At 46.9% G+C, this 17,558-nt stretch overlaps 1 protein-coding gene across 1 annotated transcript in view; it reads right to left on the minus strand.

Moving 5' to 3' along the window:
- The window catches only part of CACNA1B (calcium voltage-gated channel subunit alpha1 B), a 296,895-nt gene that overhangs the window by 19,136 nt on the left and 260,201 nt on the right, over positions 1-17,558 (minus strand). The window contains exons 38-39 of the mRNA XM_075170459.1: positions 14,673-14,800; positions 9,943-10,039 (exon numbers count right to left, since the gene is read on the minus strand). Of these exons, the coding sequence (XP_075026560.1) occupies positions 9,943-10,039; positions 14,673-14,800 (225 nt within the window). The remainder of the gene's footprint in view (positions 1-9,942; positions 10,040-14,672; positions 14,801-17,558) is intronic.

The following is a 17,558-nucleotide window of genomic DNA, read 5'->3' on the forward strand; positions in this document are numbered from 1 at the left end:
CTTCTGAAGTGAGCTGACATTCAGAGGAGCCGAGACCTCCCTACTTATCTTATTACACGTCTTCGGATCTCATTGCAGGCTGCAAGGACAAGAGACTCATGTAACAACCTACCCTGTCTCCTGAAGTCTGAGACAAACCATTGTAATCTCAAAGAGCTTTCTTAAAGCATGCCCAGAGGTTATCTCCCATGTCTGACAAGCCTCAGAGATAGGGAAATCAAAGCCAAGACTCTCCTCCCTTCATAATTCAATGACAGTATCAAATGCTGGCAACGCCACAACAATTTTTTCTGTTCACTTGTGTCAAATGAAACAGGGTTTTAATTCAAACTTCTGCCCTCAGCACACAAAAAGTTACAACAAAATTATTATATCCACGTGAGCCCACAGTTACAGAGTCCCACTGAATCCCAGTTCAGTGGGAGAGAGGGTTAGGGGATGGAGAGAGAAAGAAGATGCATGGAAGTGAAGAACAAGCAGGTGAGAAATAATTCCTCCCAGGAGAGCTCTATCCTCACAAAAACTAGAGCCAAAAAACATTTTGGGACTGAGACGTCCCAGGTCCCCCAACTGACCTTCTAGAACAAATTCCCAAAGCGAATGGATGCAGAACACAGGCCACATCACAGCTATACCTAGCAATGCTGTAGGAAGGTCTTTCCTCCTGAATTTTAATCAGGGACAGAGGATTTAGAGGGAGGGAATTTTCCAAGGGAATGCACACTTGCAATTGCACACTTGCAGGAAGGTTGGCTGAGCAAAACTCACGTGCGAGTGCTGAGGAGTGCGGCAAACAGCCACCTGGAGTCTCTCCCCAGACCACATCCCTTCCCTCCTCCCCACGCTACCCTCAGCACTGCCTGGTCTACAGCATTTTTTCCATCCCAACACGCACACTGGTCAAACAGGCCAGTCCCGACACCTTTAGGTCACCGCAATTTCCGATCTGATAAACCATCAGCCAACGGAGAGCCTGGTCGTCGTGCAAGCCCTCGCGCATCTCACCGCCCCAGCTGGGGACCGCTGGCTCTCGCGGTCACGGCAGGAGAGGGGAGGCTTGCTCTGGCTTGGGTGGGATGTCTCCCTTTCTCCTCTTTAGTGGGGTGGCAAACCGGGATGCACCTCCCCGTCCTCTCCTGGGGCAGGTTGTTGGCAGCCAGTTGAGGAGCATTTACATTGCAAGGTGGGTTTGCAAGTTGCACCTACCAGGGCAGAGCAGCTGCCCATTTCTTAGCCAAAAAAGCCATTAAATGGCACAAAAGTGCCTTAGAACCTGCTGCAGCTAAGCCGAACACGTTTTGGCTACAAGCCACCCCAGATCCCTCCCGACATCAGTGAAAACTGCTTTCTTGGAAGCGCGAATTGAGAAAATACGTTGCTCAAATGGATATACCACATTTCTGGGAGAGCTCCTGCTGAAGATGAAGCAGTCGGGAGAAAGGAATTGATTCATCTTTGAATCAAAATAGCTTTGCCCCCACACCATGTGGGGGAGGCAAGGGAGAAGGCAGTTTGGTGAGACACGCTCACACCATGTCCCCGCACCGCCACCGACACCAGAGGAGCCAAGGAGTCAACCAGATATTGGCACAGCCGCCCCCGAGGAGGGACTTGGCACCCGAACTTCCCTGCACATCGTCTGGTGCATTTTCCTAGCGCCAGAAACGCAACTGAAAGACTGAAACTGCAAAGAAAAAGAAATCTTCATTTTCCCCCCCAATATTATAAAACAACCTTAACGTAAAAATGTTTCCTTCCAACACGGGCAGAGCAAGAGATTTCAATCCTTTCAAATCTACTTTCTAATTTTACTTATATTTTAATTCATTTACATTTCTATAGGACCCATTTAAAAGGAACTGGAATCCAACCGAAATTGGTAAAATTTCTCAAAGTCAAATATTCTGGTTGACCCAAAATCGCTCTTTGAAAGATTAATCAAGAACTTTTGATTTTCATCCCTAATCAGGATAGAAGAGAAAATCGCAATGTTTTTCACACAGCATGGGCAACAACATTGTTAAAAAAACCAGAACCAGTTGTTTAGCCTGTATGCAGTTTAGAGTAAAATTAACATCTCCCCACATTTTTGCTGTTTCTTCTGGCTGAAGTTGCACTTCAAGGCCACGTCTTACCAGTTCCTCACGCTTTGGAATACAATGCAAAAATTTGATTTAAAAAAAAAAAATTTGATTTGGATAATTTTCCGTCTTTCTAGACCCCAGAAGGAAAACATAGGAGCCTGCTGATGCAGATGGCAGGGGACCCGCTGCTTCCTCGCACTAGTAAAAAGCTTACATCACCTGGGAATCGCCAGCCACAAACGAGGGGTGTTCAGGTGAATTAATAACTTGGGAGCAGGAAAAAAAGGTCAAAATCCCTCCCAGGTGCCCAGCCCTGGCAGGAAAGGGCTTCCCTGCTCTCCACGCTGCTCCTCTTCCTCTCCTCGTCTCCAATTTCCTCCAAGAGCGTTTGAGGAAAAGCAGCCGGCAGCAGATGGAGTCCCCGCTCCTATTTCCCAGCCGCGCTTGGGGAACCTTCCTCCAGCCCTTGATTTTAATTAGGCGGTTTTGGAGGCATCTCCCCAGCGAGGGCAAGGGGAGCTCGTTAATGCTTCTGCAGGAAAAGGCCCCAGAGGCAGGAGCTGCGATATTGTCTCTGGAGTCCCCTAATTAACTCTGTGCAGATAACGAGGTAGTAACCGATTACAGCCGGGTTAGGGAAGCAACACTTTTTGCTCCAGTTACTTGTGTGGTCAGGAGGGGTGCAGACACCCCTTAGCTTCTAGTAGTGATTTAATTGCAATTAAACAAAGACATCGCTAATGAGAAACCAAACCTCTGTGTCAAGCAGAATTGACAGAATTTATGCCCTTTCAGCACTTGGTTTCTGCAGATCTCTTAGAAACTTCTTGGACGATGTCTGAGTAGGCAGGGAACGTGTTAGAGAAATGGGGGAAAATTCATCCCGGTGTCAAAACCTGGGATAAAAGGTCTCCTGCTTGCTCCCAGCCTGACCCAGAAAGTAAGCACTGAACAGAAATATCTGACCGTAAATCTTATTCACTGACACATTTGTCCAAACATTAGCAGGAAGAGGAGCATACTGAATGCCAGGAAAACTAGCTGGCACCCCGATGGATTTGAATTATTAAGAGCACCCCATCAGCAGCTCCCGCACAGCCTCCGGGACAAGAACTGCTCTGGGAATAATCCCCAAATGTGAATAAATTCAGGACAATGGAACGCTGCTTTTGGGAAACGAGGCTGAGTTTGGTGAATAAATTATTTGCTATGAATAATTCACCCCGACCTAGTTCTAATTATTCTACTCTCATTTAACTCTTCTGTTGGCTTCAGAGAGGCTGGCCATGGCCTTCCTCCCTCCCACGGCCAACAGAGGAGCCAGATCTGTGCCCCGAAATGTGGGTTCTGTCTCTGGCACACAACTGGACCTGCTGCACGGAGTGGTCATCCTACCTTCAGTAAGTGCAAGCTTGCAATCTTGCTCCTTGTCCAGCAAAAGCGATGCGTGATGCTAACCGTGCAGAAGAGGTCGCAAGGCTCGGCAGCTAGCAAACAGACCGTTCAAACTCTTGTTTAGCCTTCAGGGACCTAATTCAGATTTTAAAATCCACATGGCAGTGACAGGCAAGGTGAGGTGCAGCCCTGGTGCAGATGGGGAGCCAGCCCAGCTCCAAGGTCAGCAGGTCATCACATATCCAGGAGCCTTGGCCATGTCAGGAGGTGCTAAAGGGAGAGCCAGAACCCTCCTAATCCCTGCAATAAATCACCTCTGAAATAGGGTGTGCAAAGCTGTGCTTGACAGCAGCAACAAAAGCACAAAACAAAGTCAAGAGCCCCCTCCGGCTGCCAGCATCGCCCTGCAGACTCCATGCAGGGCTTTGCCTAGAGCTAGACTCGGACAGAGGTGGAGACGTGCCTGCTGGCAGTGCTGTCTTCTCCTGTCCCCAGAGAGGAAGGTAAAAAGATGACTCTGAACAGCAGCGGGGAAAGGCTTGGGTTATTGCCTCTCCTAGCAAGAGGGGCAACACCGTTCCTAAGAATCACGCCCTCAGGATCTCGAAAAAACCCTTCTCCAAGCCTGCTCTTGCAGATCTCTTCAAGATATCTTGACGGCATTGGAGTGCCAGAGAGATTTGGCGGCGTCATGGACATTTCCTTCTCCCATTGTCTCTGAAGATGCACGCAAAGCTCTGTGGTGCAAAGGACAGCCTGACTCCAGGCAAAGCTGGCTGCCGCTCTGCCCTTACTGCTGCTATGCTATAGCATATAAAACCCCAGGACCCTTCGCTATAGACAAGCTGAGTCTGTCTAAAAGGCCTCAAAGTCTCAATATATGACTGTAAACGGAGTGAAAAAACCACACCCCCCCCATCTGAAAAAGGACAAGCGACACCAAAGTGAAGTCAAAGCGATTTTCTTCCCTCTTTTCATCTGACTGGGTAGAAGAGATTTTAAAATTCAGTTCCTTCACCCTTTTCTCACCCCCCCCCAGTGTGGGATAGAGCTCTCCTGGTGCCCGAGCAGCGCGGCCGGAGGACCCCAGGCATGCACCTCCGGGCAAGCAGCAAGCCACGCGCACAGAACTGCAGAGGCTGGCCACGCCGACCAAGGAGAACCGTTGAGAAAGGGGAAGCAGAAAGCAGCAGAAAGGAAGGACAGCAGCCGAGGAGGCTGCAAAGAGGGAAAAATCCAAACGAAAAGAAAATGTGCACATACTGAGAAGGCAACACAGACAAAGACGGGGGAAAACACACAAAAACTTTGCAGAGAGGACTGGGAAAAATATATATGGAAAGAAAAAGGGTGGACATGTGGGGCAAAAGAGCTTTTGCCGGACGGAACAGTAAGGTTTTTAAAAAATCATTTGGTTCAGAGGGAGAGAGCAAAAATAGCGCAGAGACAAAGCCCTGGCTGCTCTCGGCGCTGGCTGAGCTACGGCTGCAGGACGAGGGGGTCGTTGTCCCTCTGCACGCTGGCTCTGCGTGCAGGTGTGCGTGGCGGGGTGGGCTGCGCTGTCCCCCCCAAGTCTCCCATCGACTGTGAGGGGACAGTAAGAGTGACACCGGGCGGGGGGGGGGGGGCACCCGGCAGGTGTGGGGCAGGGGGATGCCATGACCTACACGCAGCCATCATCTGGGGGAAGATGCTCAGCCCCAATCTTCTCCGTGGACATGCTGTTCCTAGTGCTGCACGTAGAAGTGGAGGAGGGAGGGAGCAAAAACCGGTACTGCCTCCCCACGAGGGTTTAGTTTTATCGGCAGCCATAGCTGGGAGGGGGGGTCAGCCCAAGCTGCAGCCTTATACCATGGGAAAAATTCAGATCTGGTCTTAAATCCGTATTTCTGTCGTTCGGGGCTCTTTGGTAACGTGCAAAATGAATCTGATCACCTCCAAGCTCAGAGAAATCTGATGTTCAGTCTAGATTTGAGCTGTTTGACTTGAACCCATCTCTACTTATGGTTCAGTCATACACAGACACATTTTAGACGTTTCTTAGTGGATGGGTAAAAATTAAAGACATCTTTAAAAAAATCAGGAGTCTGTATTTTAAAAAGAAACCATTCACGTGTACCTACGTTCTGTGGATTTGTTTTGTAGGGACAGACAAATTAAACGAGATACCAGCTAACTCCCAGGGAAAAGACAGACTAGGGAAGGCCCATCTGCAGTGCCTCTGCCCAGGGCAAGTCTGCTGCAACGGTTGAGAACAATCACATAGAGGCACAGAGACACCACACTATGCAAATCAGCCAAAAGGCTTGTTTAAAACGCCTATGTTAACACATGATCTTTTTATCCCCTTTTATTTTCTTCCTTTTTTAACCGTACAAGATTTGGAAAAAAAAAAAAAAGGAAAGCTTTATGCTTCTAGTACGCATGTGTGACCACAGAGCAGATCTGGTTGCCCAGCTGCAAACACCTACTGCTGGGCTTTCAGCAGGACACAGCTCCGTTTTAAGTCAATGAAAACTCACAGGTGCTAAAAGGAGACAGTGATTACTTTAAAATCATTTGGTTTCTGTGTATAATTACCTCTATACAGATGTTTATCTATCTACTCATCCATCTGAAATGGCTGAGACCTGGGAGCTGGCATTTTGATGTAGCTGGGTTTCTCAAGCTTAGTTACGGTATGGTGGGTATGAATTGCTCGTAATAAAGATGCTCTTTTAAAGCAGCTATGAAAGTGGCCAGAAACAAATCAAAAGGAATACAGAAGAGATATCTAACTGACTAGCTTTAAGGTTATGTTTAATTTTCTTTTTATTTTAAATCCTAACATGCTGAGGAAGGATCTTGTAGGAAGCCATATCTGAACCTCTTCTTGCTGCTAAGTGCCCTACATAAAGGCAGGCCCAGGTCTGGGTTTAGCTTAAGTCTCTTTGCAAAATCTTGCTTTCATATGGCCTCAGTTTAAAAAACAAGCACTATTGGAGGGGCTGTTGTGATCTGGATCCATTGCATCGAGCTAATTACCCCCTAATTACGGTGGGGTAATTAGGCTTGGTGGTGGCTGAAATGACATCAACAGCAAAAAACCCCTGTTGAGTTTGACGGACGCTCAATCGCACCAATGCTAAATGCTTATGACAAACCTCTCCCTCCAAAACTGCGATGTTAAAAGCTTCCAAGGAATTGCCCCTGCAAATGCAAATTTCCAAGCGCCGTGCGAGCTGCTGGGAGAGCAGCGGGGCTTTAACTGGCGGGGTCTGGCTCTGCTCCCTAATTTCGGCTCTGTCTCTATCTGAGTTTCCACTGCGTTCATCCAGGCAGTGTCTGAAAGGCAGCAGTAAGCAGCCTTTTGGATATAAAGCATTTATGTGGTTCAATTAAAAAGTTTTTCAGAATAAACAATAAGTTTGAGTGATTTCTTCATCTTACTGTCTTAAATGTTTTCTGTTAAGATAATTTCTTTCACGAGGGTATTTAAGAAGCCCTTCTGGTGTTGCCTCTGTTTAATAGCTTGCTAACTCCTACAGTACTGCCTACTCTAATTACTCCAATCTAATTAAGAGGGGGAAAAAACAACATACTACTGAAGGGCTAGTGAGAACAGATAGTCAAAGAGCTGTAGCAAGATAAATGGGGATCATATTGGTGGAGTAATTTGCTCATTAGCACCCTCCCTCCCCAAATTAACCTAAATGGAAGCAGAATGAGAGAGGAGAGATAGAAACACTGATAGAGATAGCAGAGACATACTTAGGAAGACAAACTGATGTGCCATAGTTTCAAAGACCAAAAAAATGTTACAAAAAAAAAAAAAAAAGCAGAAGATCCAAAATCCAGTCTGCTTAGAAAGCAGAGAAAGCACCAGAAGAGTCCAGGAGAACAACACTAATGCCACAGAAAACCGGCACCCACTTCAGCCACGGCACAAAAAGCTGGTGGTTTGGCAGGAGTTTCTCGGGGGGTTGATCTACCTTATAGGCAACGCGAGCAGGACATTTCTTTCCAAGGCCTAGAGGTGGGGACATGTGTCTCAGCATCTCATACATGTCTGTGTAACTGATGCGCCCGCTTGGAGTCAAAGGCAGGGAGGCAAAAGCAAGAGGACACAGAAACCAAACCAGACCGGGTGGAGGGGGGAGGGAAAAAAGGAAGGGGATGGGGAAAAAGGCAACACATCGGAGCAAATGAAAAGGAGGAGAGAGAAGGGAAAGCAGACAAGAAAACAGAGATCCGGTTAATCAGGTTTCTCAGGAAAACAAAATCAAAATAAAGAGGTGGGTAAATAGAAAGGTTTCTCCGCTTCCGTTGCTGTGTTTCAACGCCCAACGTCTCCTCACGGCAGGGAGGTCCCGTGGCCGGAGCTGCGCCTCGGCACGTGGGTCCCTGCGGGGAATGATTGATGTCTCCGCTCGGGGGGGAGAGGGTGTGGGGAGGGCTCGGGTTTGGCTGGCTCTTTGCGGGGGTGGAGGGATGCTTCCCCCTCTCGCCCCCCCAAACCAGTCATCAAGAGGCTGTATTCTCCATGCCAGGGAGAGCTGGTAGGCAGAGTTATGGGACAGGGAGAGATAGGGTTTAGAGAAAATATTCAGCTTTCCTTCAGCGACCAGAGAGTTTGGTTTTCAGGTTAGCCTGTGGGCTACGGGAGGTGCAAAAAGCCAGTCCTGGTGTGTTCGCTCAGGGGACAGACTGGGACTGCTCTGACTCCAAGCCAAGGGTGCAACTCTGCAAAACCTCGGCCAGCCTGAATTTCTCCTCCAGCCTGAATTCAGGTTTGACAAAACGAGAGCCCAGCACTCCATTTGCAGGGGAAGGGGGACCTGTTTCTCCCTTACATTTGATGGGGCCCCTCCTTCATCAAGCCGAGGTGAACTGGTTGTCTCCACCACAGAGGGCAGCCGGCTGTTCTGCATGTTAGAGGGAACTGGGAGTTGCAGAGATTTGGGAAGCGGCCCTCAGACCAGCCCATTACTGATGGCATCTACCTTCAGGGCATGTTGGTGGTAAATAAAATCCTGCCCTGAAAAGCAAGGGATGCAGAAACAGCAAGGAATTCTCCTGCTTTGCCTTTTTCTGACTACTGAAACTGGGAGCATGACTATGACAATCTCATTTTGTTTTCCCAGCGAGCTACCTGCTTATTATATTGTGCAAATCTGTGCTGCCTGTCATCTGAGGAGACCTAAGTATATTGCAGCATGTTATTAATTAATGTTTAACCCCTGGAAAAGCAGGACAGTATGATCATCTCCACTATACTAGGAGGGAAACCAAGACCTAAGCACCCCTATGAAACCCCTTTCTCAAGCAGGACAGCTACAGAAGCAGGCGCCCGCACACCAGCCCGCTGCCCTGACATGGGTCTCAATTCCTATGTAAAGCATTGATGCAGGAGGGGGCAAAGAGAGAACTTACCAAGCCAAAAACATCTATTCCTGTCCTTGGTAACTAATGCAGTTAAAATACCACCCAGGTTTTATAGCCCAGAGCTAATTTAAAGGCTGCTGAGAGACATAAATTGTAATTACAGCCAATGGCTTCCCCCTGGCTTCTCTCTTCTGCCCCTGCTCCCTGGCTGGAGATACAGGGGGTCCTGCCTTCTCTGCAGTACTTGTTAGCTCTTAATCCCCAATCAGGTGTGGAAAACACCTGGGCTGGAGTGAAAGAGAAAAGCAAGCTCCATGCTGGCTGCTTCCACTTCTCTCTCCTTCACCTTCTGCTCTCCATATACCGACTGCAAGAAAATCCCTGTCTGTGACTGGGACCCCACTGAAGTCCAGTGTCATCCCGTGCTGATTTCTTGGCAAGATCTGTCCTTAATTCCCCACCTCAGCTCCTAAGCACAGTATACTTTTCCACAGTATACATGAGGCAGGAGGTCTGACTGATGTCCATCATAGCTTACGATCTCAGAGACGTAATTTTGCTCCCACGGCAATCTCTGGCTGTTGCCGTTGCACTGTGAAAAGCTCATCCCTTCATCTCTCCCCAGCCTAGGTAACCATCCCACTCTGCTGCCCAGTTAACCAGTGCCCAGCTCAGGAAAGGGAAAGGTTCAAACATTCAACTGGAGCAACAATGCTATGAAGCCCAAAGAAAATAGACTTGCTACTCCCTAGAAATCTTGGGATGACATTTCTCTCTGGTGTGTATATATAGAGAGAAAGTGCTCAGATGCTCTGCTGCTTTTCCCCAACACTTCCCACCTAGACCTGGCAGGATGGAAGCTGGAGGGTTCACTGTCTCATAAAGCTGCCTGTCTCCAGCCAGCTGGGGTGTGGGAGTAGATGGGGAAGAGATGCATCGAGGAAAAAGGAGGCAGTCAGTCAATCATTCCTTTTTTCAGGCAAGGGGTTAGTTACGTTACAGTTTCTTTTCTGTATTGTTTGCATTTGCACTTGGTGGGGGGTAAAAAGAAACAAAACCCGAACTGAAAATGCTGGAGGGAGTCTCTGAAGTTCCAAACCTTGTATGCCACCCTATGAGGGCACTTCTTTCCTAAGCCCAGGGGTGGAGCAATTACACGTAACAAATTGTACATATCCTTATAATGAATCCGGCAACTGGAAAGAAAACATCAGATGTTACGACAGCAAAAAAACAAGGGGAATCAGTTTTTCCGCAGGCAAACAGGAGAAGTTGGAAGGGCAAATCACGCTGAAAAGCAAGGTTAGTCTGACAGCAACTGGGCTTGCAATGAAGGAGGCAATTTAACAGAGAGAGAGAGAGAGAGAACTTCCAACCGCTCAACAAAATCTATATCCTTGGATTTTCTTCTGTGAAGCCTTCAGTGCCACTTGCAAGGCTTTCCAACCATTGCATTTGGTTACCTTTATCACTAATGTTTTACTTCCCTGTGCCTGAGCATCTGCCTCCAGACGGCCCCTACCCACCGCCCAGGTCCTGCAGCAGCCCAGCAACACCAGAGCCTGCAGCACGCAAATAGCCTATTTAATGGATTATTACTGGGATTCAAATTAGCTGGTTCCAAAGAGCTTGGGCACCTTTACCTTCCACTGTTACCACCTATGTAACCACAGCAGGGCCGTACTCTGCTTCATGGGCAATAAGCAATTTGCTGGAAGTCCAGAAACTGCCATCTCGAGAGCCGTCTTGGCCATTCGCACTGGGAAAATCCAGCCTTCATTACCAGTAGGTGAAATCAGGCGCCTCGAGGTAGCTTTATGGTCAGTCTCATTAACTCCCAGCAATATTTTCAGCTAATTTAACAGCAGGATTAGATTTCTTCATTTTTTGTAAGTAACCAAATCACGTACAAAAAGAGCTGTACTGAACTTCAAAATGACCTCTAAAGAAAAACGAGATGATTTGGCTTCACTATGTTTATTTTGGTATGTTATATAAAGAAGGCTGGAATATTTTGGAATATCTCTTTCAATATTACTGCTTTTTTGGATGTGAAAAATTAAGGTCTCTTCAAAACCTTCACAATCAACTCAAAACTATTAATTCGGAAACAGATCAAATGGAACTGTGCAAGTCTTGGCTGCAGGCCTAATGGTGGTTATAAAAAGTATATTGGCTTAACTGAGTCAAGAAATTTGCCGAAATTTTAGAACGGTTTTGTAAAATCAGCGTGTAGAAAATAAATATGAGCAGTTCCCTGAGCTCTCTAAGAGGCTGTGGAAGGCTTGAAAACCAGCAGATGTATTGCATCGGAAAGTCATGGCAGCAAACTATGACACACAGGGATCCTTTCCCAGGTTGTTTAAAGCTATTTGAGTTTTGTTTATTTTCATCAGCATCCCTTTATCTCGGATAGCTAAGAAAAAGCTCTCCCTTGGGAGCACTTGCACCTCCTCCCGACCGCAGAAGGTGCTGCCAGTAGCACCTCCCTTGGCTCTTGGGAGCAACTGATGGGAATGGGATGGCAAGACCAACATTTGCAGTATCTCTAAGGGGTCTGCACCGGGAAGGGGAGTATAAGAGAGATAAAGCGCTCACTTTATATATCTTGAACAAATAAAAGCTTATAGAAATCCAATTTTCTTTTCTTTCCCAGTTCATCCTCAAAGTCAGTGTTTTCACTCCTTTCCTGATCAACTCCCAGCCCCGGACCAAACCGCTGTGTGTGCCCCATTTCTCTCGCTCTCTCTTTTTCTGTGAGCCCGAGGCTTCTGCCACCCCTAAATCCAACAGTTTCCCCATACTTACCCCTACTGAGTGTGACACACATCTAGAACAGCAGCTGCTAGCTGCTTTTTTTACTTCCTTTTGAATGTTTTTCCCCAGAGAAGTTTATAGAAAGGTGGATTTTGTAACAAAAACAAAGGTGATATTGGAAATAGGTATGTAAATATATACACATTAAGCCTATGTTTAAAGTACTATCTATATAACAAAAGTATAACGACACTTGTACTTTTTACCTATGCAGCATCTTTCATCGAGGGTCTCAAGCTACGGGAAGAAACACTGTCATTGCCTTTTCCTTGGGACAATCAAAGAATAGACCTTGAGAGAGGCAATCAGATGGAAGTAACCAGCTCGCCTGCATCTGAGCATAAGATAACATTGCCTGCGAGTCATCTTTCTTGCAAATTATACTGTGGTGATTATTTACCATTCCCCTGTCTATACTGGGAGCTGAAATGGCTGACAACAAAAACTGGATCAACATTTTCTTTTAACGAGTTTGACCAACGAGAGGAACAACTGCTGGGAGCCGTACCTCAGAAGACAAGTTATTAAGCTCGGCCCATGGACAGCCACTGTGAAATACCCTGTCCAGAGCTTCACAGACGTTCAGCCCAAATGATCAACAGATCTGTTCTGGTCTTAGACTGTGAATGGATTTCAGATTACTCTTAAATTGTGGAAATGTTAGTCCCACTTATGAAAACATAAGTGATTTCAGTGGAACTATTCACACATGGAAAATCCAGAACATGTACATGTTTTAGGATCAAGCCTCGAGCATCATGTCTTGGCTGTCCTTTGATTCGCACTTCTGCCCCCGGTCACTCTGCCAACACCAATAGCTTCACACCAGAGCAAAACGGGAAGAAGGTTAGAGAAAAACAGAATTAGGATCTTAATATATGACATATTCTGTATTAACAGCTCTAGAATTGAAAAGGTTTGGCCCCTGAGTGCCTCACAAAACGTAACTTCTGCACTCAGAGTTAACAGAGCGAGCAAATCTTTCTGTAAACTTAATGCTTCTGCCTCTTATGGGTGGAAAGTTCCTGAACACATAAACATTAAAAAAGCACATTGATACTAATTTTTTCCCTTGCAGGTGTGTTACTCCTCCCACAGATGCTAATCAGAGCCAAGACTATTTTTTCAGGAGAGCGCGGGCACTCCCAAGTTTTCAGTCTCATTGAGATTTTCTAGTGGTAAGAGATAGGACTGGATTTGTAAAAGCGAAAAAAGCTATTTACTGCCTGCCAAATACCCACAAAGGACTTGTCTGTCTTACAGAGCACATGGTAATGAAAATCTGCTTGGAGATTACGAGCTGCTAGTATGTGTGCAGTATATATGCAGGCTTGTAGTGGGTGGCTTTGAGCTAGTTAAAAATCACACACAGTTCAGAGAAATGCAGTCATTTTGGAAGAGGTTTACATTTAAAGTTAGCCTAAATCAATTTAACTGAGATTTTAAAGCAGTTTAATTGCATCCTAGCAGGGAGTTTGAGATGCTGATTATACAAACAATTTCTGCATCTGTCTCTACTGAAGGGAAACAAAAAAGAGTGGAAAGATTGGAGGAGCTGGAGGCAGCTTCATTACAAATACAGAAGAGATTCATTGCAGAGTAACTCGTGGGGAGGAAAATGGATACAAAATTAGTAGGGCTTTAAATTAAAAAAAGTCCCCCAACAGGCAAATTCCCAAGCTGCAGAATATCAAGGCAATTACTGTGACCTGTATCTCACAGCATCTAGAAATGAAAATAACACAGTCACCGGGACTGTTGTGCAGTAGCTTTCTCTGGGCAATGGAGAAAAGCAATATATTAAAGTCAGTCTTGCTCTAGAAGTGATCACTGGTCAGAGCCGTTCCCTCATTTTTAAAAAATTCCTTAAAATGCTTCAGCAGTGGCTCTTGGGTCTGCCACAGCACAGTGCCACTCCTCCGCTGCCGTGGTACTTAAGCCCAGCTGTGCAGCTTTCCCTGCGAGTGTCTTTGAGTCAGAAAAACAAAGAGATAAAATCATAAACCCAAACACCTCACCACCTGGCTGCGAGAAAACCATTTCCTCCTTTAACACACTCATATATTAGGAACATTTTTTCAGAGGCTCACTGAGAACTGAAATGCTTCCCAAGTTAGGCTTATTGCATTTTCTTCTTATTATTTTGCACCTCTTCTGTTTCAACTGCAAGTCCAAAAGCTAAAATATTATTCAGAACAAAATGCCCTTCTACAATTTGATGTCATTAGAAGGAGGCTTCCAAGATCAAAACATCGGGTTCGATGAGAAATGTCTATTTAAAAATCACAGGTTTTCAGCAAACCACCCTTACCTTGAGAAACACCATGTCACTCCCCGCTGCCTCACAGGGGGGTGAAAGCAAGGGGTGAAGACTGAGCCTGTAGCACTTGACTCAGCTGCCAAGCGGAGGGGTACATCATCTCCTTTTAAGGGAGAGATAGCACCTTGAAAATTTCTTTTTTTTTCTTTTTTTTTTTTTTTGTGTGGCCTCAGGTCTCTGCGCAGGATTTGTGAAACCATTCAGGTGGTTCTCAGCTAGGAGAGAAATGCTGCACAAATGAGGTGTAACAAGGCCGAGCCTCTCAAGTTACCTAAAGTGCTGCCAGTGGCAAGAGATTCAGCGTATTTTTATCTTCAAACCGGGATGCAGAAACCAAAGGCAATCAAAGCTCCTTTTGGAAATGTTAAACAGCTTTTCTACATGGCCGTTTAGCCAAGATCATTTGACTTTACCCTATTAATTTTTGGCCGTGTGCGTTTTGCCTTCTTGATTTGTTGTTTACGTCTACCTCGTGTCTATTTGAAGGAAATGCCCTTGTAATGACATCAGGTTTGTTCATCTCCAGTGCGCAGTGAATTGAAGTTGGAGCATTTACCACCACCGTTACCTCAAGCTTTGGAGCTGTTTTCCTTCTGGAGCTGTACTCACATTAAAACAGGCTGTTTGTGTGTATAGGTATGCTATTTATACACAACGTATATCCTTTTCTCCACATATAACAGTGTACATACCAGGCAGCTGGGTCATACTCAGCCCAGACACGAACAAACTCATCCAAGTGATGGGGCCCAAGGATGGAGGAGTCTCTTGTCAGATACTCAAAATTGTCCATAATCACAGCCACAAACAGGTTCAACATCTGCAGAGAGGAAGCAACAACGCAGTTAGAGAGAAAAGAAAAGAAAAAGAAAAAAAGCTGGGAGGGGAGCAGGTCTGATTCCCTTAGCAGGGTGTGTGGTTTCTACAAGAAGCAGCCGCACCCCGGAGAATTAAACCCCAGAAATGTAGCCCTGGCTCCCCGGGGACCCTGCTGCCACCTCCTCCTCCCCTGCACGCTGCAAGCCACTTCCAGCTCTGCAGAACGCGGCAGGTTTGCCACGGCTTTTGACCACGGACAGGTTGGCCACGTCCCCGTCACTGGTGATGCCCCACAGCATGACCCATCCCAGAGCCCGGCTCAGCACCTCTCCCTTGCCCCTTCTTCATCCTACGCCAGCACAGACCAGCACACGGGCTGCTTCACCAACTGGGTGATGTGAATCACAGAATCATAGAATCATAGAATCATTAAGGTTGGAACTCTTCCAGTACTTTCACATCAAGGCACATCCAGACAAGAACAGCTAGAAGAAAAGCCATTCTTCAGCCTGAATGTCCTATTTTAGACTCGTAACAATTCAAACCTTCAAAGATCCCCAGAAAGACGAGGGGCAGGACTCACAAAAGGCTCCAGTCCCTAATGGCCGCTGTCTAACACAGAGCCCGGCAAACGCTTCCGGCATATAAAGATTCTCCTCTTATTAAAGCCAACGGAAGAGTCACGAGGATTTCAACGGGAAAAGATCAAGCTGCAGCCAGCAGAATGGAAGAGCAGGAGGGAACGGATGCTCCTGTGCCAGATAAAGACCTGACTGGCAGAAGGCCCCTTTCTACCTTCACTGTGTCTCTTGCAGGCAGGCTGAGCTGCTGCCGGGAGCGCCGCTGCCCCGCACCACGCCGAGCAAGGAGGACTGCGGTGGAGCAGCCCGGGAGCTCTTGCGCGGGGATGAGCGGCGTTAAACTGAATATGGATGTCCCCGGCTGGCCTGCTGGTCGTTAAAAGAAAATCAGGCAGTGGAGTTTGGGGTTTGGGCAGTTTGAAAGAATTCACATTCCTGTGTGATCTGGAGGGAGGAAGGGGTCTTGGCTCTTGCTGGGACACACGATCCACCAGTACAGATGAGAGTCCATAACGCACCACCACGTCACCACCAAATGCTAACCAGGAACTTCCCAGACCTGTAGTCCATTTATTTTTCAGAACCCACCCCAACAGAAAGCGGGGAGCAGCCCCCAACATATCAATGTCCTACACCAGGGCACTGGGGTTTCTTACACCACCCGAGGGTCTTCTCCAGGCCATGCTGCACAGCACACAGCTGGGCGCACCCCACCTGCAAACAAGGCTTCTGCCCCCGCAGCAACCGGCGTGAGTTCACCCCTGCAGCTGAGCGTTAAGGCTTGTCAGCTCGAACGCAGCCCTACGCCGAACAGCTCTGCTGGCTTTGGGGAACCAAGCCAGTACGTCGTGCCACCCTGGTTCCCGTGCCACACAGCCTAGACAAGCCCTGGGATCTCGGTGCCATGCACAATGCAGTGCTGGACAGGGATGTCCACCCAGCTCTCAGTAAGCTACTCCAAGACTGGCAGCACTATAACCACATCAGCAGGGCTCGCTCGTGTGCTGCAGGTACCCCACATGTAACGCAGAACCCCCAGAGCATCACGAGACAGCAAAAGTTTTGAGAGTTTGCCCCTTGATCCCAAAGCCCTTTCCATTACTCCCAGCTCCAGCCATGGCTCAGTATAGTTTTCTCTTGTTTGCGTACAGCTGTTTCTAAAGTTCCTGTATAGTTTTAAATTTCAATTTATATTTTTCAACAGTGTGAATTACAGGAGGAAAATTATGTCAGGCTGGACATCCACAAAGAGCCAGAAACAACATTTAAAAACAAATACGTTTTATCCCATTTCCCACCAATCTATGGTGTAACAACATGGAACAAACCATAAAAATGTGCCCTCCTGGCAAGGCTGTGGCTCTGTAATGCTTTAATCGCTTGTGGGGAACCACAGGTTTCATTGCAATGAAGTGCTGAATGCATTTTAAGAAATGAGTTACAGCCCTGTCCCGTAGCAGTCCAGCTGCTTGCCTTTCCGCTGCCTATTTTTGGAGCCTGCCCTCCCTGCCTTTGCTCTTCCCGAGGGCTCTCCCCTCTCTCTGCCAGCAAGCCCAGGGTGTGTTTTCCCGGGGTTTTCCGGGAGCGCTGACTCAGGGACAAAGCTCACACAAAGCTGTATTTTGCACAGATGTGTTCCAGCCTCCAATTCTGCTACTACATTTCGAGTGGGACAGCTGCTGTGAGCCAGGGAGGGTGAGTCTGGGGGGTGGTGTTTGGTTTTTTTTTAAAGAAAACGCTTTAGAAACAATAATGCACTTGAAAATAACAATGAGAACGTCTGATGTTGGGTTAGGGATTTGTACAAGGAAAAAAATTTGGCTTTAAAATACAGAATGCTGAAGGAATCAGTAAATGGAGCATTAACTTTGTATAAGCTTTCAGGGCTCCACGTTTTTAATACATGCAGAAGAAATAAACCACGGGATGTCAAAGGGGCAACAGCAGTCGGACAAAGGATCTCCGTAGGGGCCACTGAAGTTGGTCTATCCATACCCAGCATCAAACTGCCACGTGTACCTCTTTTTCCTGGTTAAAGGTTTCTGGTGATAGCAGGGATTAGCTGCACAAAGCATCAAATCTTATATTTTAAAGCAAACCCACGGAACTGAATGTAGGCTTGATACGTTGCTTTTTGGTACATTTCAGAGCTGTGACTTTCATCTCTTCACGCTTGAA

The sequence above is a fragment of the Calonectris borealis genome, chromosome 21 (assembly GCF_964195595.1).
Source record: "Calonectris borealis chromosome 21, bCalBor7.hap1.2, whole genome shotgun sequence".
In the NCBI taxonomy this organism is placed as follows: Eukaryota; Metazoa; Chordata; class Aves; order Procellariiformes; family Procellariidae; genus Calonectris; species Calonectris borealis.